The sequence below is a fragment of the Cyprinus carpio genome, chromosome B12, assembly GCF_018340385.1.
Source record: "Cyprinus carpio isolate SPL01 chromosome B12, ASM1834038v1, whole genome shotgun sequence".
NCBI lineage: Eukaryota > Metazoa > Chordata > Actinopteri > Cypriniformes > Cyprinidae > Cyprinus > Cyprinus carpio.
In genome coordinates, this window is record NC_056608.1 from 11,060,863 (window position 1) to 11,083,744 (window position 22,882).

General features: G+C 34.6%; 5 protein-coding genes across 5 annotated transcripts; 4 read left to right on the plus strand and 1 right to left on the minus strand.

Moving 5' to 3' along the window:
* Window positions 1–756: 756 nt before the first annotated feature.
* Window positions 757–7,716, plus strand: LOC109106244 (leucine carboxyl methyltransferase 1-like). Its single transcript, XM_042735330.1, has 11 exons — window positions 757–1,123; window positions 1,425–1,516; window positions 1,615–1,738; window positions 1,923–1,990; window positions 3,142–3,210; window positions 3,300–3,402; window positions 5,296–5,416; window positions 5,501–5,602; window positions 6,909–7,000; window positions 7,121–7,218; window positions 7,311–7,716. The coding sequence occupies exons 1-11, from the start codon at window positions 1,038–1,040 to the stop codon at window positions 7,331–7,333; spliced, it is 978 nt and encodes a 325-aa protein (XP_042591264.1). The 5' UTR covers window positions 757–1,037; the 3' UTR covers window positions 7,334–7,716.
* Window positions 7,717–9,527: 1,811 nt separating this feature from the next.
* LOC109099565 (aquaporin-8-like) lies at window positions 9,528–12,115 on the plus strand. The gene is made up of 5 exons (XM_042735331.1): window positions 9,528–9,866; window positions 10,257–10,383; window positions 10,532–10,746; window positions 11,464–11,598; window positions 11,845–12,115. Exons 1-5 carry the CDS (start codon window positions 9,604–9,606, stop codon window positions 11,885–11,887), a joined length of 783 nt encoding a protein of 260 aa, XP_042591265.1. The 5' UTR covers window positions 9,528–9,603; the 3' UTR covers window positions 11,888–12,115.
* An 869-nt stretch (window positions 12,116–12,984) lies between these two features.
* Window positions 12,985–15,110, plus strand: aqp8a.2 (aquaporin 8a, tandem duplicate 2). Its single transcript, XM_042734719.1, has 6 exons — window positions 12,985–13,017; window positions 13,418–13,629; window positions 14,046–14,172; window positions 14,266–14,480; window positions 14,607–14,741; window positions 14,840–15,110. Exons 1-6 carry the CDS (start codon window positions 12,985–12,987, stop codon window positions 14,880–14,882), a joined length of 765 nt encoding a protein of 254 aa, XP_042590653.1. The 3' UTR covers window positions 14,883–15,110.
* Window positions 15,111–16,550: 1,440 nt separating this feature from the next.
* LOC109099781 (hemoglobin subunit alpha-like) lies at window positions 16,551–17,566 on the minus strand. The gene is made up of 3 exons (XM_042735332.1): window positions 17,199–17,566; window positions 16,873–17,090; window positions 16,551–16,759 (listed from the first exon to the last, which is right to left on the minus strand). The coding sequence occupies exons 1-3, from the start codon at window positions 17,281–17,283 to the stop codon at window positions 16,631–16,633; spliced, it is 432 nt and encodes a 143-aa protein (XP_042591266.1). The 5' UTR covers window positions 17,284–17,566; the 3' UTR covers window positions 16,551–16,630.
* A 1,394-nt stretch (window positions 17,567–18,960) lies between these two features.
* Window positions 18,961–20,075, plus strand: LOC109099563 (hemoglobin subunit beta-like). The gene is made up of 3 exons (XM_042735333.1): window positions 18,961–19,453; window positions 19,577–19,801; window positions 19,895–20,075. Exons 1-3 carry the CDS (start codon window positions 19,346–19,348, stop codon window positions 20,021–20,023), a joined length of 462 nt encoding a protein of 153 aa, XP_042591267.1. The 5' UTR covers window positions 18,961–19,345; the 3' UTR covers window positions 20,024–20,075.
* The last annotated feature ends 2,807 nt before the right edge of the window (window positions 20,076–22,882 follow it).

Consider the following 22,882-nt stretch of genomic DNA (forward strand, 5'->3'; position numbering starts at 1 on the left):
AGGCAGCTCCAACTGTTTTGAGACGCAGCCTACGAAGACTACATAGAGTTCAGTGTCCACTCATATTACCGACTTTATGACCACACACTCCTTGGATGGACAATATTACATCTTAAGGATTCTCTTAGTGTTTAGCCAAAACTGTCTTCTTCTTTTTTGTTTAACGTTACAGCGTAAATAACTAATTTTTATATAATATGATCTTTTTATAAGATATTTTTTACCATGTTCCTCATACCATTCACCTTATGTTACTTTGCGTCACTATTGATTTTATTGTCTAATAATACTTAAAGTACAGTATATGTTTTGGAAATGCTGTAAAAGCTGAAAATAGTGCTAATAAAATAAAATAATTAATTTTGTCTCTGTCTCTATATAACTTTCACTCATTGACAGCTGCAGCAATCCAAATCTATAATAACGCGGTTACTTTATCTAGTTTTATGTGGCATGCGTCTAAATGGCAGTTTTAAGTGATATATATTTTTATAGTCCTTAAATCGTTAATCTCTAATATCTAATAGGCTCATCTGTAGCTAACGGGACATTTTCCCGTTATGATTTACGTGAGTGATGCAGGGGTTTAACATTGTTGTGAACAATAATAGAAAACGACGGAGTATTTGATTTGAGTACGATTTGCAGAATCATAAGCGTAAACATCTACACATCAACCAATGTGAATGTTACACATAAATGTGAATTAAAAGCACTGTCATGCGCAGTAAGGTCTCCTCGCTGCCACGAGATGTATTATGGGAAAGTTTCGTCAGCGGAACTAGATGTAAACATGTCAAACGAAGCGTTTGGTCCAGTTTTGCGCCTGTGAAAATCAGTATGATTGATTCACATAAATGTGCTTGAAAAAATATTTAAATAATCTGTTGGCAATGAAGTATTGAAGCTTATACTGCGGCGTTTTTCGAAACTCGATCAGTTTGGCTAACATTTAGCATTTGTGTACATACAAATACAGCATGTATATGTAACGTAGTGTTTATCAGCATTTCTTCAAATAATATATACAAGTGTCCATGGCATCCAAGCAGCCATTTACAGATTCTGACACTGCTGATGAAGCAGTCAGGGCAACTTGCGACGATGCATCGACATGCAAAAGGTAGAACGGCGTAGTGATCAAAAATAAAAGAATTAAACATGATTTTCTGTGTTTCTAAATACTGTTCTTCTCTCTTGAGATTCAACTGCAGTGTTATTGAGCATCCTGTGTATCATCAAAACGGGGGGAATATATTTCAGTCGTGGTCATGCACAATGTTACTAACATGAATAGCTGTATATAATACTTATAAAATATTGTAAATATTGTATTGTGTTCAAGAGCAACGCTGTAATACTATTTGTTATACACTTATAATAATCATTTAATATTTTACATAACTTTTTATTTTGTTTTATAGGTTTGCTACCAGTAAAGGTTACTGGACTGACCTCTACGCCCAGTATTTTGTGAGACAAATAGGTGAACGTAAAGCACCTGAGATCAACAGAGGTAAGTTTAAGGCGAGTGTTTAAATATCTCCCCCTGCTGGTCAATGTTTGCAGCTGCGTTTAATCAAATGCGCTGTTGTTTTATTAATTGTGCTGTAGGTTATTATGGTCGTGTCAGAGGGATGAATCTTCTTATTGATGCTTTTCTTAAGAAGACGCAATGTGATTGTCAGGTGGTGAATCTTGGGGCAGGACTGGATACTACTTTTTGGAGATTAAAGGTTTTTTTTTTTCTTTTTTTCACATTTAGCTATTTCAATATTCAAAAAGAAGACAATAATAATAAATATATTAGTTATATATCTTTTTAATAAGGAATAAGATGTATTGTTTTAGTTGTCATTGTTTTTTTATTATGTTTAGTATGTTATTTTTTATTATTGATTTTTTGGTTTAAATTTTTATGATGAAAAAATTATGCCAAAAAAGTTCTTCGAAGTCGACTTCCAGATGATTGTTTCAAGTAAAGTAAGGCGTTTTTACTGTTATAATATTATTATTGTCAGTAAATTTTAATGAATGATTTTGGATACTTGGCATGTTCTTTTAGGCATATTCCTGTAGGGGGAGACAGTGTCTCTAATGAGCAGTTTCTAGGACCCTCTGTCTCGGTATGCCCACCCTCCAAAGCATGGATGGATTGTATATATGTCATCTATTTTGTAGTGTATTAAATTTTATTAGTGCTTTGGTGCATTTTATCATTTTAAAGTACCCCTGAAATAATACTGTTCAATACCTGTTATGCATATGAATTATACTTGTGTGGAGGATGTTTTGTCATGGGTGGTTGGGCGTTAATTTTTTAATTTCTACATAACAACAGTCAGTGGAAATCGCTGTAGGTGTGGCTGTGCAACATACACAAGACTGTGTTTACATTGCATTGAGCAAACACTTTTTATTCAAAGTGACTTACAACAGAGGAACAGAAGCAATTTGTCAGAGAGCCAACAATATTCATAGTCTACCATGCCAGGTTTATTAGAAAGCTAGATTAGGAAACAAGCTAGAGCGGACATGAAATGCAAATAAAAGGAAGATTTTTGTATGTGTTTAAGTGCTTCGGTTTAAGAGTATGTAAGTGACAGAATAGAAATACACCGTGTTCAGAGGGAATTACGCAATACAATACTATCTGTAAACACCCTAGAATATCTGGTCAACCTCAGTGCGTTAGATAACAGAATACCAAAGTGTCATCTGCAAACAAATGATACTAGACCTTTCCCACAATGTTTTTTTTTTTTTGCAGTTGTGTTGTAAAGTCAGTTCCCCTCAAGTTAACACAAAAAGTGTCCACGTTATTTGAGTAATATATTTATTATGTGTATATTTTCAAGATTGCTATACAATAGTACAGAGGGATGTTATAGAATTCAAGGTCAAACTTGTTTTTTTTATGTGTACTTCCTACAAGTTGTGTGATGATAAAACATGAATGCTTTTGAAGATAGAAATCTGATAACTGATAATGATCATGAGATAAAAATCATGTTTTCCATAAAACAACTGAGTAAATGATTATCTATCTATCTATCTATCTATCTATCTATCTATCTATCTATCTATCTATCTATCTATCTATCTATCTATCTATCTATCTATCTATCTATCTATCTATCAATCACAGGACAAAACCTCCACTTTCAAAACCTTTGATTGAGACCCACTCCACTGATTCACTCCTGCTGGGTATTGAAATCACATTATAATGTAACAGAGCATTTTACTTTGTTGTGGCGTGAACCTTTCACTTGTTCAACTGTCTGTCTCTTTGACAGATGGTCACAGCCTGGACTCGGACAGATATTGTATCATCGGTGCTGATCTAAGAGACCTTCCTGCTTTAGAGGAGAAACTAAAAAAGTTCCAGATAAATCCAGAGTAAGTTAAATATAAATGCAACATTTTTTCTGTTTTTCTATTGCACTGAATTTTTGTGATGTTTTATCTATGTGGTTATCAGAGTAGATTATATAGTAAGTACACTTACAACCTCAGGATGAGCCTCTCTTATCTTTATTGTGATGAACAGATTTGTCTTCTGAAAGGTTCTTGTTGAATTTGTTGCCTCAGGTACATGTTAGTTTTAAAATGCTGCGACTGAAATGCATGGTTGTGTATCAGGACAATAGGTTTTTGAGATTAAACATGATGTACTAGAACGTTAACTTCACGATTCTGTGCATCCTAGATAGGGTTGATCCATCCTGTTTGGCATCCCAATAGGAGTCGCAGGCATCTGTTGTTTTGTTTTCGTGCATCTCTGCTGATGCCCCTGACAACAATAGTACACTCGGGAGCATTTAGAGTTTCCTCAGATGCGTCAATAAGTGCACATTTTCTTTGATGGGAACTGATGAGACCCGAAGGAAGCTACCGTTCTAGAAGGTGTATGACATCAATGGCATCATTTCCAAGGTCTCTCACCTTGAGTTTTTTTTTTTTTTTTTTTTTTTGCAACTTCCTGTTTAGTCCACCCTAACGTGGCGTCTTGATGTTTGCCAGCTTGTCTGCAAATCCCATTAGTGTCTCAGATGCTGAGTAAAAAAAATCTGGAAAATCTATTGTCATAGCACGCAAACCACTCTTCCAAAAGCGTGATTTCCTGCTATGTACTTATAGGTATTACCGTAATGATTCTTGTTTTGCTTTAATGCATGAGCGGAACAAAATGTGATGTTCTCACTAGGAAAAAAATTATTCCAGAAAAGACCTCTCTTTTTTTTTTTTCTTTTTTTTTTTTTTTATACAGGAAACATGATTTGGTAACAAGATTCAATTTAGTTAATGCATTAGGTATAATAAACTAACAATAAACTTTTTTCAGTATTTATTAATATACAATACAAATTAAGAGTTTTCTGATGTTTTTGAAATAAGTCTCTTGTGCTTACCAAGTTTGCATTTATTTGATAAAAAATAGTGAAAACCATAATATTATGAAATATTATTACAATTTAAAATAATAACATTGTAGTAATTGAATACATTTTAAAATGTAACTCATTCCTATTATGACAAAGCTGAATTTTCACCAGCCATTATTAAAGGTCACATGATCTTTCAGAAATCATTCTAATGTGCTGATTCTGTGCCAAAGAAACATTTTTGTCAAAGTTGAAAACAGCCATGCTGCTTAATATTTTCAAGGAAACCGTGATGCATTTTTGACAACAGTTTGATGAAGAGGAAGTTCAAAAGAACAAACTGTACTGACCCCAAACTTTTGATGGTGTAGGTAGTGTTAATTGAAAATATACTATTATTCATTAACTCCAGTTTGTTTATTATGCATTAAATAATGTTAATTTATACATAAATTGATATTAACCTAAATGCTATAAAAAGTACTGCTGTTCATTTTTAGTTCATGGTACCCAACGCTTTAGTGCTTTAGTTTTAGTTATGAATATGTTATCGGTTTAAAAAAATTGTTAATCATAATTCATAGTTACATTTATCTAGAGCAGTGGTTCCCAACCACATTCCTGGAGGCCCTCCAACACTGTATGTTTTCCATGTCACCTTAATCAGACACACCTGATTCAGATCCTCAGCTCATTAGTAGAGACTCCAAGACCTGAATTTAATGTGTCAGACAAAGGAGAGATGCAAAATGTGCAGTGTTGGGGGGCCTCCAGGAACGTGGTTGGGAACCACTGATCTAGAGGAAGCTTAATCATAGGATGGGTGTTGTAAAGAAACACTTCCCCACCATAGATATGAACTGCTTAACATTCCTTTATCCGTGTATTCCTGCTTCTCTCCACCCAGGTTGCCCACTCTGTTTCTGTCCGAGTGTGTACTGGTGTACATGACCCCTGAGAAGTCCTCCAAACTGCTGAACTGGGTTGCAGACACCTTCCCCACAGCCATGTTCATTAACTACGAACAGGTGAGTTCATTATGTTAAACGGCTTCATTGCTACAGTCATTTAAAAATTCCTGTCTGCACTTCTAACTGTCCAGATCTTTTCAGGTGAACATGAATGATCGCTTCGGGCAGATCATGATTGAGAATCTGCAGAGACGGCAGTGTAATCTGGCTGGGGTGGATGTGTGTCAGTCTCTGGACTCTCAAGTACGACATTTTACACTTAGGACTAGCAACTTCATTTATAATGTACTTCAGTGATATTGTACTGCTGTCATATTGTGTGATTGTCGATTGTTCTACTCCATTCAGTAAGATGGTGTCTTTCTATGTACAATTAAAACATTAGACTGGGTAGTGCTTGGAATTCAAAGTTGTTTTCCTGCTCAAAATACAATGGGTGATCAAGACTCAGGAAACAGAGCAGTTAAGCACAAGGCATTGTTTATCCGACCAACGCCAAGACTTAAGTCTCACCAGCACAAGTCTCTCAAGGTTAACACCAGCATGGTGACCTTCTGTAGACACCCTAGAATATCTGGTCAACATAGATTGAAAATGTGGTAGTGTTTATGATGATAGTATGTTATTTCAGTTTTCATTAATGTATTGTGAGTCTTATCTTATTTTAACATTTTAATGTTAAAGATTTAATAATTTTCTACCACCACGATGACCTTAGGGTATCCGCTCAACATGGCATGGTCTGATCAGTTTGCATTCAGATTGAAAATGTAGTAGTGTTTATGATGATTGTATGTTATTTTAGTTTCATTATTATACTAATATATATGTATTTATATTTTGAACTAGTTCATACTTTATTATTTTCTGTTTTTTATTTTCATTTGAAAGTTTGTCATTTGTAGACGCCTAAGAATATCTGGTCAACATGGCTTGATATATGTATTCAGATCAAAAATTTGAAGTGTTTATTATGATAGTGTGTCATTTTAGTTTCCTTAATATACTAATGCAAATGTATGAATATCTTAAAATAGTTCAGAACTAATTTAATATTTTCGGTTTTCATTTTCATTTTGACGTTTTAGTCATTTGTAGACGCCTCAAAATATCTAGTCAACATGGCTTGAAATTTGTAATGCGCTGTGTGTATAAAATGTGTGAAATGTGAATGATAGTGTGTTGTTTTTAGTTTCATTAATATACTAATATAAATTTATTAATGTTTGGAATTCATTTGAGATTGAAAATGTGGTGTTTATGATGCTAATGTGTTATTAGATCTCTTGTAGTTAAATCCTATTTGAATGTTTTCTGTTTTCATTTAAATTTAAATTTACAGCATTCTGTTGTGTTTTGTCCTTTTAATTTTTTATATTTCTGTATAGTTTAAGTTTCAGTTATTTTAATACTTTGAGTTATAAATGTTGCCTTGGCAATTAGCTAAAATAAAGTATTTTTTATATCAGATTTTATTTCAGTAACGTGTTTCAAGCAATGAAAATAAACTGTTTTTAATGGTTTTAGTTCATGATGTGTGTTTCCACAGAAGGAGCGCTTTCTGTCAGCAGGCTGGGAAAGTGTAAACGCACTGGACATGATGACGGTCTACAGCATGCTTCCTTGGGAAGATGTAGCTAGGTACACAAGCCAACACTCAAGTACAGTTGTAATCAAGCGTATATTTATAACTGTCAACCTGTGCCGGGAAAGTTTGAGATCACAATCTCTACAATGACGCTCTTTGTTTTACAATCACAGAATTGAGCGTCTCGAATTTTTAGATGAAAAGGAACTTCTCCACCAGCTTCTCCAACACTACTGCATCTGCTGGGCTGTAAAAGATAAGCTCAGTCTAGGTGAGGCTTCCATTTGAACCACTTAACTGCATTCTAGAGTTTCATGGATCGTTTGACGTCACCTGTAACTAACACACAACTTCTCTTTTCAGGCCTCTCGCAAATCGGGTTTTAAATGTCAATAGGGACTTGGTTGTAAATGTTTCATTTGAACCGACATCACCAAGAGTGGACAGGACGCTCTTCTTGTTCTTGGCGCTTTTCAGAGGACAGGAAGGGGAAGTCATTTATATCTTTATTTCCATTTTTGAGCACAATAAAAATGGAGACTACTGGCATCAGCGTCTTTTCTTCTGTTTTACTTGTCTCTTCTTCTGTCTCCCATGTGACTGACGTGTCTCACTAAAGTGCCATATTAATTCAGGCATGTTTTACAAATGTATAGCATAGCTGTTGTTAAACAATTTTTGTTAGCTATATGAATAGTAATGTTTTTTTGTAAAAGCACTGAATATTCATGAACGGTGATGATGAATAAAGACATTTCAGTGTATAAAATGATGGTTAAGTGCATGATTTTATTGTTGCACTTTGATTCAAAACCATTTTACACAATCTACATTGTAAAAAAATTACAGAATTAAGATCCTGGGGAGAGAGATGCCCTTGTCAAACCACATAAATTTGTCATAAGCAGCCCTCAATTAATTTTTTCCTGATTATAATGTAGTTATTATGTTGGTTGATAATAATAGGTATAGAATTAAAAAACAACAATAACAAAAGTCATAAGTTTGTGTCATGGGTTTTCTTTTTGACTATATAGTAGCATTCAACACTTTTTTTTTCATAGTACCTTATAAAGGAAATTAATACTTTTATTAAACAAGGACACATTACATTGATCACTGATGGCTGTAAAGACATTCATAATGTTATAAAAGATTTCTATTTTAAATGTATGCTGTTATATTGATCTTTCATCAAAGAATCCTCATTGAGAATATTAAGCAGGACAATTGTTTTCAACATTGATAATAACGCAAAATGTTTCTTAACCTCTTAACTGTCACCCGTCCTCTCTGTGAGTTTACTTCACTATTTTACAATTAAATCCTAATCTAATCATCCTCTTATATTGTTGGAAAGGTCTAAGACTCCTAAATAGATATTTTACCACAGTTTTTTGTTAAAAAATTATGTAGGAAAAGTAATAGATTAATTTATGACAAGAGTGCACCTCAAAAATCTACATCATAATAACAGGAGTTTTGACCTTTGTTAAAAAAATTTCGTCTTCATTGCCTTTTTCTTTATCACACTTTAGAAATCATCAGAAATTATATATCAATTGAAAACTTAAAATCTCAAAATTCATCTTTTGAAAACCATTTTAAAATCAGACATTGCATTACCATGGAAATGGTACATCAAAATCATGTTACAAAATGTTTTCATTCATGAATGATAAAAATTTAAGTTTGGATCATGCACTTTCATGTCTATGTTCAAAAATGTGAGTGACATTTAAGGGGTTAAACAAACAAACAAACAAACAAAAAAATCTGCATATCAGAATTATTTCTAAATCATGTGACACTGAAGACTGGAGTAATGGCTGCTAAAATTCAGCTTTGCTGTCACAGGAATGAATGACATTTTAAAATCAAATCTTAAAATAAAAAACAAAAAGTTTTTAACTGGTAAATCAGATAAATGCAGCTTTGGTGAGCATTAGAGACTTCTTTCAAAAACATAAAAAAACTTACGAGCCTAAACTTTTGAACCGTAAAGTAAGTGTTTTTTCAACGTCACAAATAATCACGAGGAAGTAGTTTTAGAAAACAAAAGGCGATTAAAAGACACAAAAAAAGGAAACGTTTCCTCTTTAGCCATCAACGCCAGGCGTCCTGCAGGCTTTCTCTGTATTCATTTTTGTCAGTGACCCCCTGAAGAGAAACATGAACCCAAACCGACCTTGTGCTGTTATTTACTGCCACAGGAACCCTGGTTTAATGCATGAGAGTGAGAGCGAATAGAGTATTGATGCAGATGATCTGCTGCAGGCCATGCTGAACTGTAGCGCGATCTATAATATGCCATTAAATTTGTCAAGTTTGCAAACTGCATTAACTCAGATCAATCCAGTTGCATAAGACAGGCGAGCAGACCTTGAGTGACATGAGAGTTGGTTATGCATGTTTTTATTGTCCTCAGTTGTGTAATAGCATACTGATAGATGATAAGCTATATCCTGAAGCTGTCACCCCCCAAACAATGCTCTCCACTGCTGGAATTGTAAAGTTTTTCCCAAGCCACCAAGAGTGATGACGGGGGAGACTATTGGCCCGCCTTACCACCACTCCACCCCATCCTCTGTCCACCTTTATCAGTAAGAAGCCGCAGCGTGTGAGCACAGATCACCTGAAGTTCCACACAGGCAAGATGACCTCAGCGGAGTCCAAGTCAGAGCTCTTTACAGTAGCCACTGGCGATGGAGGGGATGCCCATCAGAATCAGCCTAAGAAGCTGTCCTTCTATGAGCACTACATTCAGCCGTGCCTGGCCGAGGTCCTGGGCTCCACTCTCTTCATGTTCGTGGGCTGTGTGTCGGTGATGGGCAACATGGGCATCAGCGGGAGCATCCAGCCTGCCCTGGCACATGGACTAGCACTGGCTATAGCAATTGCCATTTTTGGAGAAATCAGGTAACTGCCTTATGTTCTGTGTGCTTGATTTAGCAAATGACATTAAAATAATGTATTTCAATATTAAACAATGTTTAGAATATTTAAATAAGTTTAGTATATTTATAATATTAGAAATAGAATATTGAAAAAATAATAAAAAAAAAATGTGAAAGACATTTATTTTGCATTTACTCAAAATATCTGATTAATTTAAATTTAAAAGTATTTAATATTTTCTTGTACGATTTTCTTCTATTTTATATTTTGTATTATTATTTTTAAATGTATTAAAGTTTTTAACCTGTTTTATTGGAGAAAATAAAACGTAGCCATTCATTCTGAACCAAAACTGTATCATTTATGCTTGATGGCTTACATTTGATTTCTCTATCTGATCCTGTTTTCCAGTGGTGGTCACTTCAATCCAGCTGTGTCTGTGTGTGTTTACCTCATCGGAGGAATGGAACTGATGCTTCTGGTGCCATACGTGCTCTCACAAATGTTAGGTGGAGTGATTGCTGCCAGCCTTGCCAAAGTACGTGTCTAAGCTTCTCTGTTAATATTTGTGACTTGACATGATAAAGCCTTAATCCGCAGATTACTGAAAGTTCAATCATTAACACTGACGATAAAACTTTCCCTTGATTCAATAGTTTTATTATGTATCTTTTTTTTTTCTTTAGGCTGTCACTACAAATGAAGCATTTGCAAATGCAACAGGAGCAGCGTTTTCTGCTGTTCAAACCTCTCATGGCACTGGCTCTGCGACTGTGGCAGAGATGATTATGACGCTCTTCTTGACTATGGTTGTCAGCATGGGTGCCGTGAACGGAAGGACCCGAAGTCAACTGGCTCCTTTCTGTATTGGACTCACTGTGACTGCAAATATTTTGGCTGGGTAGGAAGCTAATATTTCATGCAAAAATAAATGATATAGCCTATTGTGCAGAATACTGTGCTACAGTATATTTTAAATAAGATTTAGTCTTCTGTTTTGCAGTCATAAAGAGCATTTGTGTTAAATATAAAAAAAATAGTAAAAAAAAAAAAAGTAAATATAGGAATGACTGGAACCACTGTTTAGCATCATGTTTAAACATCTTTTTGAGTTTCCAACTTTGATATAATATTACTATACAGTACAAGAGGTACTGTAGATACTGTAGATGGGTGTGCACTACAAGTTCACTGCTGTAACAGCTGTAAACATGGATGTTTAATTTATTTATGTAAACATGGATGTTTATTATACAGGAAACATTTGAATTCAAAGCAGCTTAATAGAGTGGAAAAAGTAGAACAAATTTTTTTGTTTATAAACACATCTATATGATTTATTTGACAGCCTGTCTCAATCAAAACATTTTCTCACTTGTTTTAATGTGGAGACAGAGGTGTCTTTAATGAACATGGACACCAAATGAACTGAAAATCACAGGATATGTTACAGGAAACAAAAACATTAAACAGCCTTAGAACAATAATGGCAATAGGAAATAATGGTTCCTAACAATAAAATGTGCTAATGTGCTGTATTGGGGTCACTTTTTAAAGCCAGTCTTCCAACCTCTCAGTCTTCAGTGATTTCACTGATTTTGTCTTCCGTGTTCAACAGGGGTGGAATTTCAGGAGCATGTATGAATCCAGCACGGGCCTTTGGGCCAGCAATAGTGTCCGGTCACTGGGAGTACCACTGGATATATTGGGTTGGACCTTTGACTGGTGCTCTGGTCACTGTCAGTCTTGTGAGGTATTCCTGCTGCTCACTTTTACATTGCACATTGAGTGTTTTTCTTCATTTAGAAAGAGTGTGAAGTCATTGAGTGTGTTAAAGATAGTTGACTTTGAATCTGATCAGATTTAAATAAGAATTCAAGGTTCATTTGTGTTTTACACAACAGTTTTTGTATTTGAAACTTTCAATCCTGATATGTAATATGTAAGTATAAGTATTTGAGTATCTATAAGTATCTGACATTTGCATTTTATGTTCTAGGTTGGTAATGGGAGACAAGAAGATTCGTGTTATTTTCAAGTGATGGAGGGGGGTCCTCAGAGGATCTCATGTTGCCAGCTTTTTAAAGTCAAGATAACTTGTAAAGCATTGTATGATATTGTCAAACATTTATATTAGTGCAGTATTCTAAACCTTCCCGTATTCTGATGCTTTATTGTCTCTTTGCCAAATGTATTTGTTGTTTTAGTTTTTACAGCCTGCCATAATGTATTCTGATGTTTTCTGTTAATAAACTGTCTTTTGTTAGAAATTGCCTGCATGTATTTCTTCACTTAGCATATCATAAAATGAACCTAAAACTATTTTATTTTATTTTATTCATGGACAATGGTTTGATTAGATTTTTTAAAGCATGTTAACATAAAAAACATACATGAGTAAATAAACATAATACATAAGAGAGATCATGATTTGATTTCTAAAAAAAAAATATATATATATTAATAAGAATATCAATAGTAGTAATTACACACACACACACACACACACACACAATGAGTAAATAAACATAATACATAAGAGCACCACACACATACTGTATATATATATATATATATATATCTATATATATGAATAGATATCTCTGAATGGATTTCTATTTTTATACATCCATATTATATATATCCTATATATATATATATAATATATATATATATATAGTATATATATATATGTAGATAATATATATATATATATATATATATATTATATATATATATATCTATATATATATATATATATACACACCATATATATACATATATATATATATGTATATATATACATATACACACACATGCATATAATTATTACAATTGATAGTCTTATTAATATTATTTTTATTTAGAAATCAAGTCATGATCTTTGATAGTCTTATTAATATTATTTTTTCTGTATATTGAGCACAGATTTTTTTTTCACAGAATTTTTTTTTTTTTTTTACCAAATCATGATCTCTCTTCTGAAAGAAGATTTTTAGGTTTCTTTCTTTCTTTTTATCCCCTTTATCTATGACCCCCTGAACATATTAATAGTATTTGTAATACCTCCATCAACATATATTAATATATCACACTGCAGCTCAAAGTTCACCTTGGAGCATCAATGCATTGTTTTATAATGCCATATGGGTTGATAACATTTACACCCAAGGTCTGTGAGTTATCACACACTTGACAAGCAAATCAATAACACAGAGATAATAGTGAAAACAATACTGTGCAAATGTGAAGCACCTTACATCTGATAAGGGAACAGGTATGCACTAATTTAACTCCAACCTGAAAATGTCTGTAATTAAACTTGGATACCTTATTGTTCTCACCAAATCTTTTCATTGTCTCCTAAAACTTGACAGTATGTTGATGCTGCATCATCCATATATAATCCTACGATAGTATATCAGACCTTTCAGGGATAAAAGAATTTTTTGTGTTGGAGATATGTTTTTTGTTGTGATTCTGTTTGCTAATAGTTCATTGAGTTTGCTAAGTTCACTGAGTTACTCAGTGCACTGGATGGTGCAGAGTGTCTGGGGATTGAGGGGATGTAGGGAACCTTGCTGAAGAAGAACAAACCCAAACCTCTGGGCAAGTACGAGAGAATAATCCAGCCATGTGTTGCTGAGCTGGTGGGCACCACTTTTTTTGTCTTTATCGGCTGTGTGTCTGTCATTGAAAATGTGGAGGCAGCGGGACGATTACAGCCAGCGCTTGTGCATGGATTGGCAGTGGCTGTGCTGGTGGCCTGTATGGCAGAAATCAGGTAAGATTTTATATATATATATATATATATATATATATATATCTATATATATATATATATATATATATATCTATATATATATCATATGATATATATACATAACATACACACACACATACACATAATCACTATATTATATATATATATTTCTATGTATTGCTTTACTTTTAAAAAAAACAATAAGTTTTAATTATTTATGGGCCAAAGATTTCTTATATATATATATTTCTATGTATTGCTAAACAAAGGATGCCCATACTTTAATTATTTATGGGCCAAAGATTTCTTCAATAAATGTTTCAATAATTTTGTTTATTTTGTCATTTTTGGGTTTGTTAATCAATTTTGAGTGCTAAAAGTGATTTTCTGAATCCATTTCTCCGTCTAACCTGAATGTTTTTTCTCTCTCTCGGCAGTGGATCACATTTTAACCCTCCATTCACCATCGCTATCTGGTTATGTGGTGGAATTCAGCTGACGATGGTTGTTCCCTACCTTATCAGTCAGATTATTGGAGGTGTGCTGGGAGCTGCAATGTCAAAGGTGTGAACAAGACTGCACTTATTACATAAATAGAAAATAATATGAATATTTCCCACAACCCCAAACACTACTCAACAGACAAATGTATTTTGAGTTATGACATCACACGAGAATTATGTGAATGCTACCGGAGCGGCCTTTACTATTCTTAAATCTGAGGAGCAGCTGGGGAAGGTTGTGTTTGCTGAAATGGCCATGACGTGTCTAGTAACTATGGTAGTGCTGCTGGGAGCCGTCAATGGAAAGAGTAAAAGCCCCATGGTGCCCTTCATGGTGGGCTGCACTGTTATTGTCAATGTTCTGGCAGGGTGAGTCTTAATAACAGGCATTTGTAGCTTGAGAAATGTTACGTATGTTTATGTAATGTCTGCTTTGTTATCAGTTTTGTCTGTCTGAAAAAAAAAATGTGAATTTATTTTTTTTTTATTTAAAAGAGGAGATATTTCTGGCACCTGTTTGAATCCTGCAAGAGCTTTTGGACCTGCGTTGATGGCTAACTACTGGACTTATCATTGGGTTTACTGGGTCGGCCCGATTGGGGGAGGTCTGGTGGCTGCTGCTCTTGTGAGGTCAGTTGGCCTTGATATCAAATCTGCCATTCCTTTTTTAGGACTTCCATTTTAAGAAATTATTTTTACAGCAGACTGTTACTTTATTGTTTTAACAGGCTTCTGCTTGGAGATGGGAAAATACGAGTTATACTGAAATGATATTGGAGCCCCTCAGCATGCCAAAACCTCTCAATTCTTGATGACTTCATTACTTTTAAACAATCTGAATATTTCACGTCTATCCTAACAGCATATATTGCATTTAAACTGTGAATTATTGTACTCTGTTATAAACATGACCAACCCGTTTTTCTTTTCTTTTTTCCAGTAGATGTCAGTAAATTGTCTTTTGATAATGTTTTACATAAAATAGTATGTTTTGCCTCAGGCTGTACTATACAGTTTACTCTATTTCATGCATTTATATTATTAGTCTGTGTTATAAAGTATTGTGACTTTCCACAATATAGAACAAAGAAAGAACGTTTAAACCATATCAAAAAAATGTCTAAATGCAAGATTTTTTTTTTTTTTTAAATTTCAGACACCAAACAAATTAAATCCACTGTACAATTAAGCCAGGGGTACTCAAACCGATTTCTGGAGATTTATAGCCCATCTAAAGAGTTCCAACCCTGATCAAACACACCTGTATGTAATTATCAAGTTCCCCTGAAGCTCTGAATTTGTTGGTTCAGATGTGTTTGAACTTTTCAGGCAGGTTCATCTTCAGGAACAGGATTTTTTTGGTTATGATGTGTTTGAACTTTTCAGGAAGGTTACTGGGCACCCCTGTAATATAGTCACACTTTATTTTAAGGTGCAATTCTCACTATTAGTCTAACTAACTATTAACTACGACTTTTGCCTCAGTAAACTCATAATTTGCTACTTATTAATAGTGAGAATTAGTCCTTAAAATAAAGTGTTGTCACAAAGGCTCAATGGCTATTTAATTATTTCAGTAAAATCTTAGACTATTTTTCGGAGACATAAAATTGTTAGTTTGTAGCCTTTTCTTAGTGTTTGTGCATGCGGCTCCTTGATAAAGCGTGTTTTTTCTCTTCACACAATCAAGATATCAGCTTTGAATGACCGTAAATGCCCTATCCAAGACTCACGTGACTCAAAGCTGCTGACGTTCGTTTATTTATTTATGTATTTACGGATTGCGGACTATATTTTAATGAGATTTATTAATTTATTTAATTTCCGGGCTGCGGACTAGTTTAATGCGATCATGCATTATATATATATATATATATATATATTATATATATAATATCTATATATATATATATATATATTATATATATATATATATATATATAGATATATATGTATGTATCTCATAATACATTATATATGAAACGTATAGGCTAATAGGCTATAAGTAAAAGTAGGCTATATAATTTTTATATTTTAAACCTGCAATATCCTCCTTAGTCTCTTAATAAACCTTGACATTTTTTAATTTTTGATAAAACAAATATTTTATATGCTTAAAAAAACAGAGTGGATAAGAGTCATATGAACATATCCTGATGTGCCAAAATGATTTTATGGTTTATTCAAGCAACAGCTTAACATTAAATCGCAATTAAAAGTTAAGTTTAAAGTTAAAATGACCCTTAATTAATTAAAATTAATTCATTTAATTGCTATAAATTTGGTCTAATCTAGGTTTAATCATTTAAACGTTTCACAAATCTAACGGGATTCATACGATCCCGTATTTATGTAGATTCGCCTTTTAAATTTGCATGTTTTGCAAATGAATTTAGATTTTGTTTTGTGTCAGGGAAAACAATGCATAGGATAAGTGTCTCCAGATTTGTTTTTTATTGACATGTTGCTGACCAAATCGACAAAACAACATTCAAACTGCTTAACAAATATCAAACTGGTTAACGATATTTGTCAGACAAAGCCAGGGCCACTCTTGCAAGAAACTTGTCCATGGCCAGGTGGGCTTCAGGTGTGAAGTCATCAGGGAAGAGCATGGCCAACACCACAAGAATATTGTGGGACAGGATCTGTTAAATGGAGATTAATAGACACCATTTTGGGCAAGACAACTTCGTAATGAGAACTATGAAAGCATGGCTAAATTATTCATAAATTAGCGTCAGCAGTAGACTATATTTACCCTGAAGTTAGCAGGATCGACTCTCAGCTGAAAGGCATGCAGCTCGCTAAGAGTGAGCAGGCCAGCGAAAAGGTCGTCGATTTTCTCAACAGCCAAACCGATCCCACCGATTACCTTCTTTCCGTGCTTCCTCACAGGAGCGGATCCGGGGGTCAGGTCGCTCCAGTGAGAGAAGTAGGTTTTGGTCTGAGGGTAGACATAGAGCATTCTGCAAAAAGGTGGGGAGATGTAAAAGCCGATTTATTCAGTCTTACATCTGCAAAATATATAGTCTATAGATAAAAAAAAAAGAAGAAAATGCTAAAATTTGGATTAAGTGGAAGACTCGTTATTGCCGACATCCTCAGCCTTTGGGGAGATCTTTGCCCAGAGGGCCTTCACAGTTGCTTTATCATTAGCAGAGAGACTCATTTTGAATCGATGTCTGAAATGAGCAGTCGTGCTTGGGTCAAATGACTTGCCCACCTAAACGTTGGTCCTCTTTTTAAGCGTTTGAAGTTGAGTGGGCACACCCAAGATACAGCCTAATTGCGTGACAGATTGAACTCCTGCCAGTTAACACTGAAAATTGACATGATGCCCATTTTCCTCCCTCTTCGTTTTAGGGAGAACGTGATGATACGTGCTTGCACACTTGAGTCACAAGAAGCAGATATGGGCAGATCCTAATCAAACCACGTCCGCAAGTTCAAGTAACCCCACAACATGATTTGACTAATTAATTAATTCATTACTTCATTAATTTAATAAGTTAGTACGTTAGTTAATTAGATATTAGTAGATATATGCAAGATATGACCTGCTATGGCCATGGGCTATATGCTTCCTGCACCCAATATCTGTGTTTTTTTACTTCTTTTTTTTATTTTCTTTTTTGTGTTAATATCTGTGATTTTGTTTTTTTTTAGTGCCAATTTATAAATCCTTTATATGCTCATGCACGTCTCTAGCATATGCGCTGGTTTTACATGTAATACGATGTTTATCACCTTTCATTCTGGCAAAACTGCATTAGTACTTTACGTGCTGACATAGGCCTAAAAATGTTATAAAAAGTTACAAAATAAAATGGTTTTATAATTTTACTGTTTTACATTCATTTAAAATAGTTTTTTTTATCATTTTTAAAGTTTTTAAATTCCTTGTTTTATTGTTGTAATTATCTTTTATGATTATTTTATTTCCTTTTATGTAAAGCACTATGAATTACCATTGTGTATGAAATGTGCTATATAAATAAACTTGCCATGCCTTGCCTTATATATAGGCTGTATATATATATATAATATGTTACTAAATAATAATAATAATAATCATTACTATTATTATTAATACTTATTGTTACTTTTTAATACAGGCCAATTATTATTAGTATTTCACAAAGTATTATTGTCATTTTATTAATTTGAAATTATATTATTTTTCTATTATTAATATATATTTATATGAATAATATATATATATATATTTAATAATATATATTATTATTGTTAAACAAGATTATTAAAAGATTATTATTAAGGGGGGGGCGCAGGGGGGGGGGCGGGGGGGGGGGGGTGGGGGGGGGGGGGGGGGGGGGGGGGGGGGGGGGGGGGGGGGGGGGGGGGGGCAGGTGTTTATTACGGGGGGGGGGGGGGGGGGGGGGGGGGGGGGGGGTGGGGGGGGGGGGGGGGGGGGGGGGGGGGGGGGGGGGGGGGGGGGGGGGGGGGGGGGGGGGGGGGGGGGGGGGGGGGGGGGGGGGGGGGGGGGGGGGGGCTCTTATATTGTGAATAAAAACGACCAAAAGGGAACTGAGGGCACAGTTCTTGATTATTCTGAATTTTTTTTTTTTTTTTTTTTTTTTCAGTTCTGAATTGATTTTTAAATCATTTATTTCATTTATTGGCTCTAAGATAGTGCGTGCCTGGTGAATCGATAAAATGGCCACACCCTTTTAATTTGGTATTTGATGAGACTGGATTTTTTTTTTACATTTTGAGATCTACGTGAGTGGAGAGTCTGTGACTAGAGATAATGAGGAGTAGTTTTTTGTGTTGTTATTTTATTGATGTGATAAGCAACTGAGATCACAACAATAATTCATAGACTTTGAAAGTCACATTTCCCAAGGATTTAAACAATTACATAAAGATGTAGGCCTACTCTACAATCATATGCTTACGTTTTTATATGCAAAGGCATTATCTTTGTCATATGCTGATCCTCCTTTTACGTATTTTATTCTTTTCATAAAAAGAGGGCGTATGTTATGCTACAAGTGTTTTGGCACTTGCATTAAAACGTCGTCTAACTTCTAGAGAAATGCAACGTGCAAAATCACTACATCTTTAGCGTCCTGCCCACGAGAAGCTCCAGCCAATCAAACGAGCCCTCTTGTATTGGCGATGCAACCCGATGACATAAATAGCGTCGACAAGAGTGGAAAGGTATGATTCTTATTCCTAACGGAGAACAAAAATCATAAACTGACGACATGGTTGTGTGGACCGACCAGGAGCGTGCCTGCATCCAGGACATTTTCAGCAAGCTGAATTACGAGGTCGCTGGCCCCAAAGCTTTGCATTTGTATGGTTATGGTTTTATTTTGTTTTGTGATTATCATTATTTTTGTTTTTGCAAGTTTATAAAAACACAAAACAGGCATATTTCTTTTCAGTTTTATTTTATTCACTTTTTTGTATGATGTAAAAATTTTGGGCACGACTGTATATTATTTGTGTATCCCTGGACTCAGCGGTACTTTGCAAGTTTTGGAAACCTGTACAATGCAGAGGCCATCATGTCCAATCCAAAGGTGGCAGCCCACGGAGTTGTTGTGCTCCACGGGCTTGACAGAGCCATGAAGAACATGGATGATATCAAGAACACCTATGCTGAACTGAGCGTGCTGCACTCCGAGAAACTCCACGTGGATCCTGACAACTTCAGGGTATGCAAACACATCAACATATAACACTCATACAGATGGAGTCAGACTACAGCAACTCACCTGTTGTGCACTCTTCTGCTTTTTCCGTTTCAGCTGTTGGCCGACTGCCTGACCATCGTGATTGCGGCGAATATGGGTACCTCTTTCACAGCTGATGTGCAGGCTGCCTGGCAGAAGTTCCTCGCTGTTGTCGTATCTGCTCTGCGCAGACAATATCATTAAAACCTTTAACATGGGGGAAAGCATTGCTTGTTCTCTAACACAATAAAGAGGATCAGTTCATTTTTGTTTTCGTTTTTTCACTTCGTTCATTGTGCGAATATTAGGTATCATTAAATTGAAAACTCTATCATCATTATGTCAAAAACTCCAGAACTTTATCACAAAATTGTAATTTCAAACAAACATATAAACAAACCACAAGACAGAAGAAGTTCAAAGAAGAAATTGGGATGCTTTTTTGAATGCTTTATTTGTGTTTGTATTATTGTATTTTGATATGTTGACTTTAACCAAACAAATGAAGACTGCTGCAGGCTGCCATTAACACTAGGCTACACTAAAACGTCTCTGAAATATCTAGAGGGATAAACTAAACATAAATAAATAGCATTGAGATTTTCCATTTAAATGATAACCTACAGTAGGCCTATATAACAAAAAAAGAAAAAAAAATGAAATAAACGAAAGTAAAGGAGTTAAAGTTGAATATGCGTCAATATAATTTTAAATGATTTATTTGAGGTCTTCATCAGACAGGCTAATCAAAAGATCTATTGTTTCAGGACACAGCTGATAGCCTATAAGTTGGGTGTTTCCATTGCAAATCCTGCTTTTAATGTCATATTAATTAACTTGTCATTTTTGTATAGCCTGGGTCTGGTGGTAAAGGGAGGAGCAATGAATTGGGGCAAAACTTTATAGAAAACATGGGCGTATTAAAAGGGGGTGTCTGCTTGGTTAAAGTGAGACTCTCAGAAAAAAAGCTAAAGTTCAAGTATCAAAAAGTAGCCTACACCTTTGTACCTTATTTACCTCCAAAGAGTGCCTATAAAAGGAACTCAGCGACAAAGCAATAATATATTTTATTTAGCCTAGTGTTCCTCAGGAAATGTCAAACCAAATAACAAATATTAAATTGCAAGTATATGCTCGGCTGTCCTGAGCACGCTGTTAACATGATGACAAACTATCTGTTAGTGTGACTAATAAACATAATTTCAAAATGTCAAAATTACAAGTATTTTTCTGTGTTTTTGTATTACTACGCTGTCTGCACTTTTTATTCCATGAGCCACCCAAGTCTCAAGTCATGAAGATAGCATGGATTTTACTGTAGCATCACCCTTTGTGAGATGTCTTGCAGTTGTGTAAAATATAGTGTGTGTGTGTGTGTGTGTGTGTGTGTGTCTCAAGTCATGAAGATAGCATGGATTTTACTGTAGCATCAGATAAAAGTTCGTATTATTCCATATGTAATGACTAAAAAATAAACTTTCATATATAGATTCATTGCACACCAACATAAATATTTATATATGTATATATGGATTTATTTTGGATTTTGATTGTATTATATTTTTTTTAAAGGTATATATATTGGGTTCTGTATTTGATTGTGTTATTTGTTTTTTTATATGTTTTTCTTGATATCATCCTTGCGGTTTTGGGCATGATGTTTCTGAACAAGTTCACTCTTGCTTGACTGATGACAAGTTTCTGATCCTTATCTCTCTTGCCCGGTTTGTGAAAAATCTTTAAACTTTGTTTGTTCCATTGATTTTGAGAAATAAAGTTGAGCAATTAATCAAACATAACTGTTTTTGTGGTTTGATTTCATTAGCTGCGTTTCTGCTGTTGGGTCAAAAGCGGGCGTGCTAGGGCCCGTCGCGTTTCCACTGTCACTTCTGGGGCTTGATCTTGCCTCATCGGTGCTTCCTCGACACTGGCAAACTCCAATCTCTATTATTAGTTTAATCTGATGCTTCTGCTTGTGAGCTTTCAACCAATGATTCAGCCTCATCGGTGCTTCCTCGGCTCCAATCAGGACCACAAGGACCGCCTCCATCATTCCCATGTTGCACACGGAAAAGTAAAAAGCAAAATGCAAAAAACCATGAATAAATATTATCTGGGCCAAAAAATATACATGTGGGAATGAAAATAAATACATATAATAAATAAATGCATGAATAAGGCTGCTATAGCCTACATTTAAAAATGCCAAATGCCAAATTAAATATGCAAAAATGACCAAGTATGAAAGTATAAATAAATAAAAGTTGACTTTTTTGTAAAAAACACTTTTCTTTACAAACAAAAAATGTAAAATAAATACATGCCAAAAAGGGAAAAAAAGAAATAATTTTTAAAATATAAATTCAAGATTCATTTTTTTTATTACAAATGAACTATTTTTTGTTTTTATCACATCATATTGACTTTATTTATTTTCCTTTTATTACATTTATTTATTTATCTATTTATTAATTTACTTATTTTTAATTTCTGCAGGTTTAGTCCTCCACAGACAGTGGAAACGCAGCATGATTTTGGGCCGGCGGCCTAAGGTGCGAGGCCGTGCTCAGGGCCCTGCATGACTTCTTCGGGGGCTTGAACTTGATTTGGGCCGGCGGCCTAAGGTGCGAGGCCAGTGGCCCTGCACGACTCGGAATGTGAGTTTGATATATATTAGCAGAATTTACGCATTTTGTGACCATATTAAATTTGAATTGGTGAAATACTATAATATTATAATATTTATTTTTATTAGACTATTATACTATAATGACTAGGCTATTATACTATAATATTATTATACTTCATGCCTGATATAAGTGGTAGGCTAGGCTATTATAGGGTAGACTATTATACTATAATGACTAGGCTATTATACTATAATATTTTTCAGATCAGAAAGGAGCTGTGGCCATCAATATCATACACACCCATCTTCTTTTTGAGCACACAGGACAAACTGCATGTGTTTGTGAGCAAATTTGTAGATTTTATGACCAGATTAGAAATGATTTTTGGTAATTTTTTTGATTTTATGACAGATAAGCAAGCATAGCGGGAGAT

Bases quoted from the DNA above. Each gene is read 5' to 3' on its own strand.
- LOC109099565 (XM_042735331.1), top strand. From the start codon at position 9,604: ATGACCTCAGCGGAGTCCAAGTCAGAGCTCTTTACAGTAGCCACTGGC. The intron at 9,867-10,256 runs GTAACTGCCTTA...CCTGTTTTCCAG, and splicing joins GCCATTTTTGGAGAAATCAG to TGGTGGTCACTTCAATCCAG. The intron at 11,599-11,844 runs GTATTCCTGCTG...TTTATGTTCTAG, and splicing joins GTCACTGTCAGTCTTGTGAG to GTTGGTAATGGGAGACAAGA.
- LOC109099563 (XM_042735333.1), top strand. From the start codon at position 19,346: ATGGTTGTGTGGACCGACCAGGAGCGTGCCTGCATCCAGGACATTTTC. The intron at 19,454-19,576 runs ATTTTGTTTTGT...TTTGGGCACGAC, and splicing joins ATTTGTATGGTTATGGTTTT to TGTATATTATTTGTGTATCC. The intron at 19,802-19,894 runs GTATGCAAACAC...TTTCCGTTTCAG, and splicing joins TGGATCCTGACAACTTCAGG to CTGTTGGCCGACTGCCTGAC.
- LOC109106244 (XM_042735330.1), top strand. From the start codon at position 1,038: ATGGCATCCAAGCAGCCATTTACAGATTCTGACACTGCTGATGAAGCA. The intron at 5,603-6,908 runs GTACGACATTTT...GTGTTTCCACAG, and splicing joins GTCAGTCTCTGGACTCTCAA to AAGGAGCGCTTTCTGTCAGC. The intron at 7,219-7,310 runs GTGAGGCTTCCA...TTCTCTTTTCAG, and splicing joins AAAAGATAAGCTCAGTCTAG to GCCTCTCGCAAATCGGGTTT.
- aqp8a.2 (XM_042734719.1), top strand. From the start codon at position 12,985: ATGCCATATGGGTTGATAACATTTACACCCAAG. The intron at 14,481-14,606 runs GTGAGTCTTAAT...TTTATTTAAAAG, and splicing joins ATTGTCAATGTTCTGGCAGG to AGGAGATATTTCTGGCACCT. The intron at 14,742-14,839 runs GTCAGTTGGCCT...TTGTTTTAACAG, and splicing joins GTGGCTGCTGCTCTTGTGAG to GCTTCTGCTTGGAGATGGGA.
- LOC109099781 (XM_042735332.1), bottom strand. From the start codon at position 17,283: ATGAGTCTCTCTGCTAATGATAAAGCAACTGTGAAGGCCCTCTGGGCA. The intron at 17,091-17,198 runs AGTCTTCCACTT...ACATCTCCCCAC, and splicing joins TGAGGATGTCGGCAATAACG to CTTTTTGCAGAATGCTCTAT. The intron at 16,760-16,872 runs GTAAATATAGTC...TCCATTTAACAG, and splicing joins TCGATCCTGCTAACTTCAGG to ATCCTGTCCCACAATATTCT.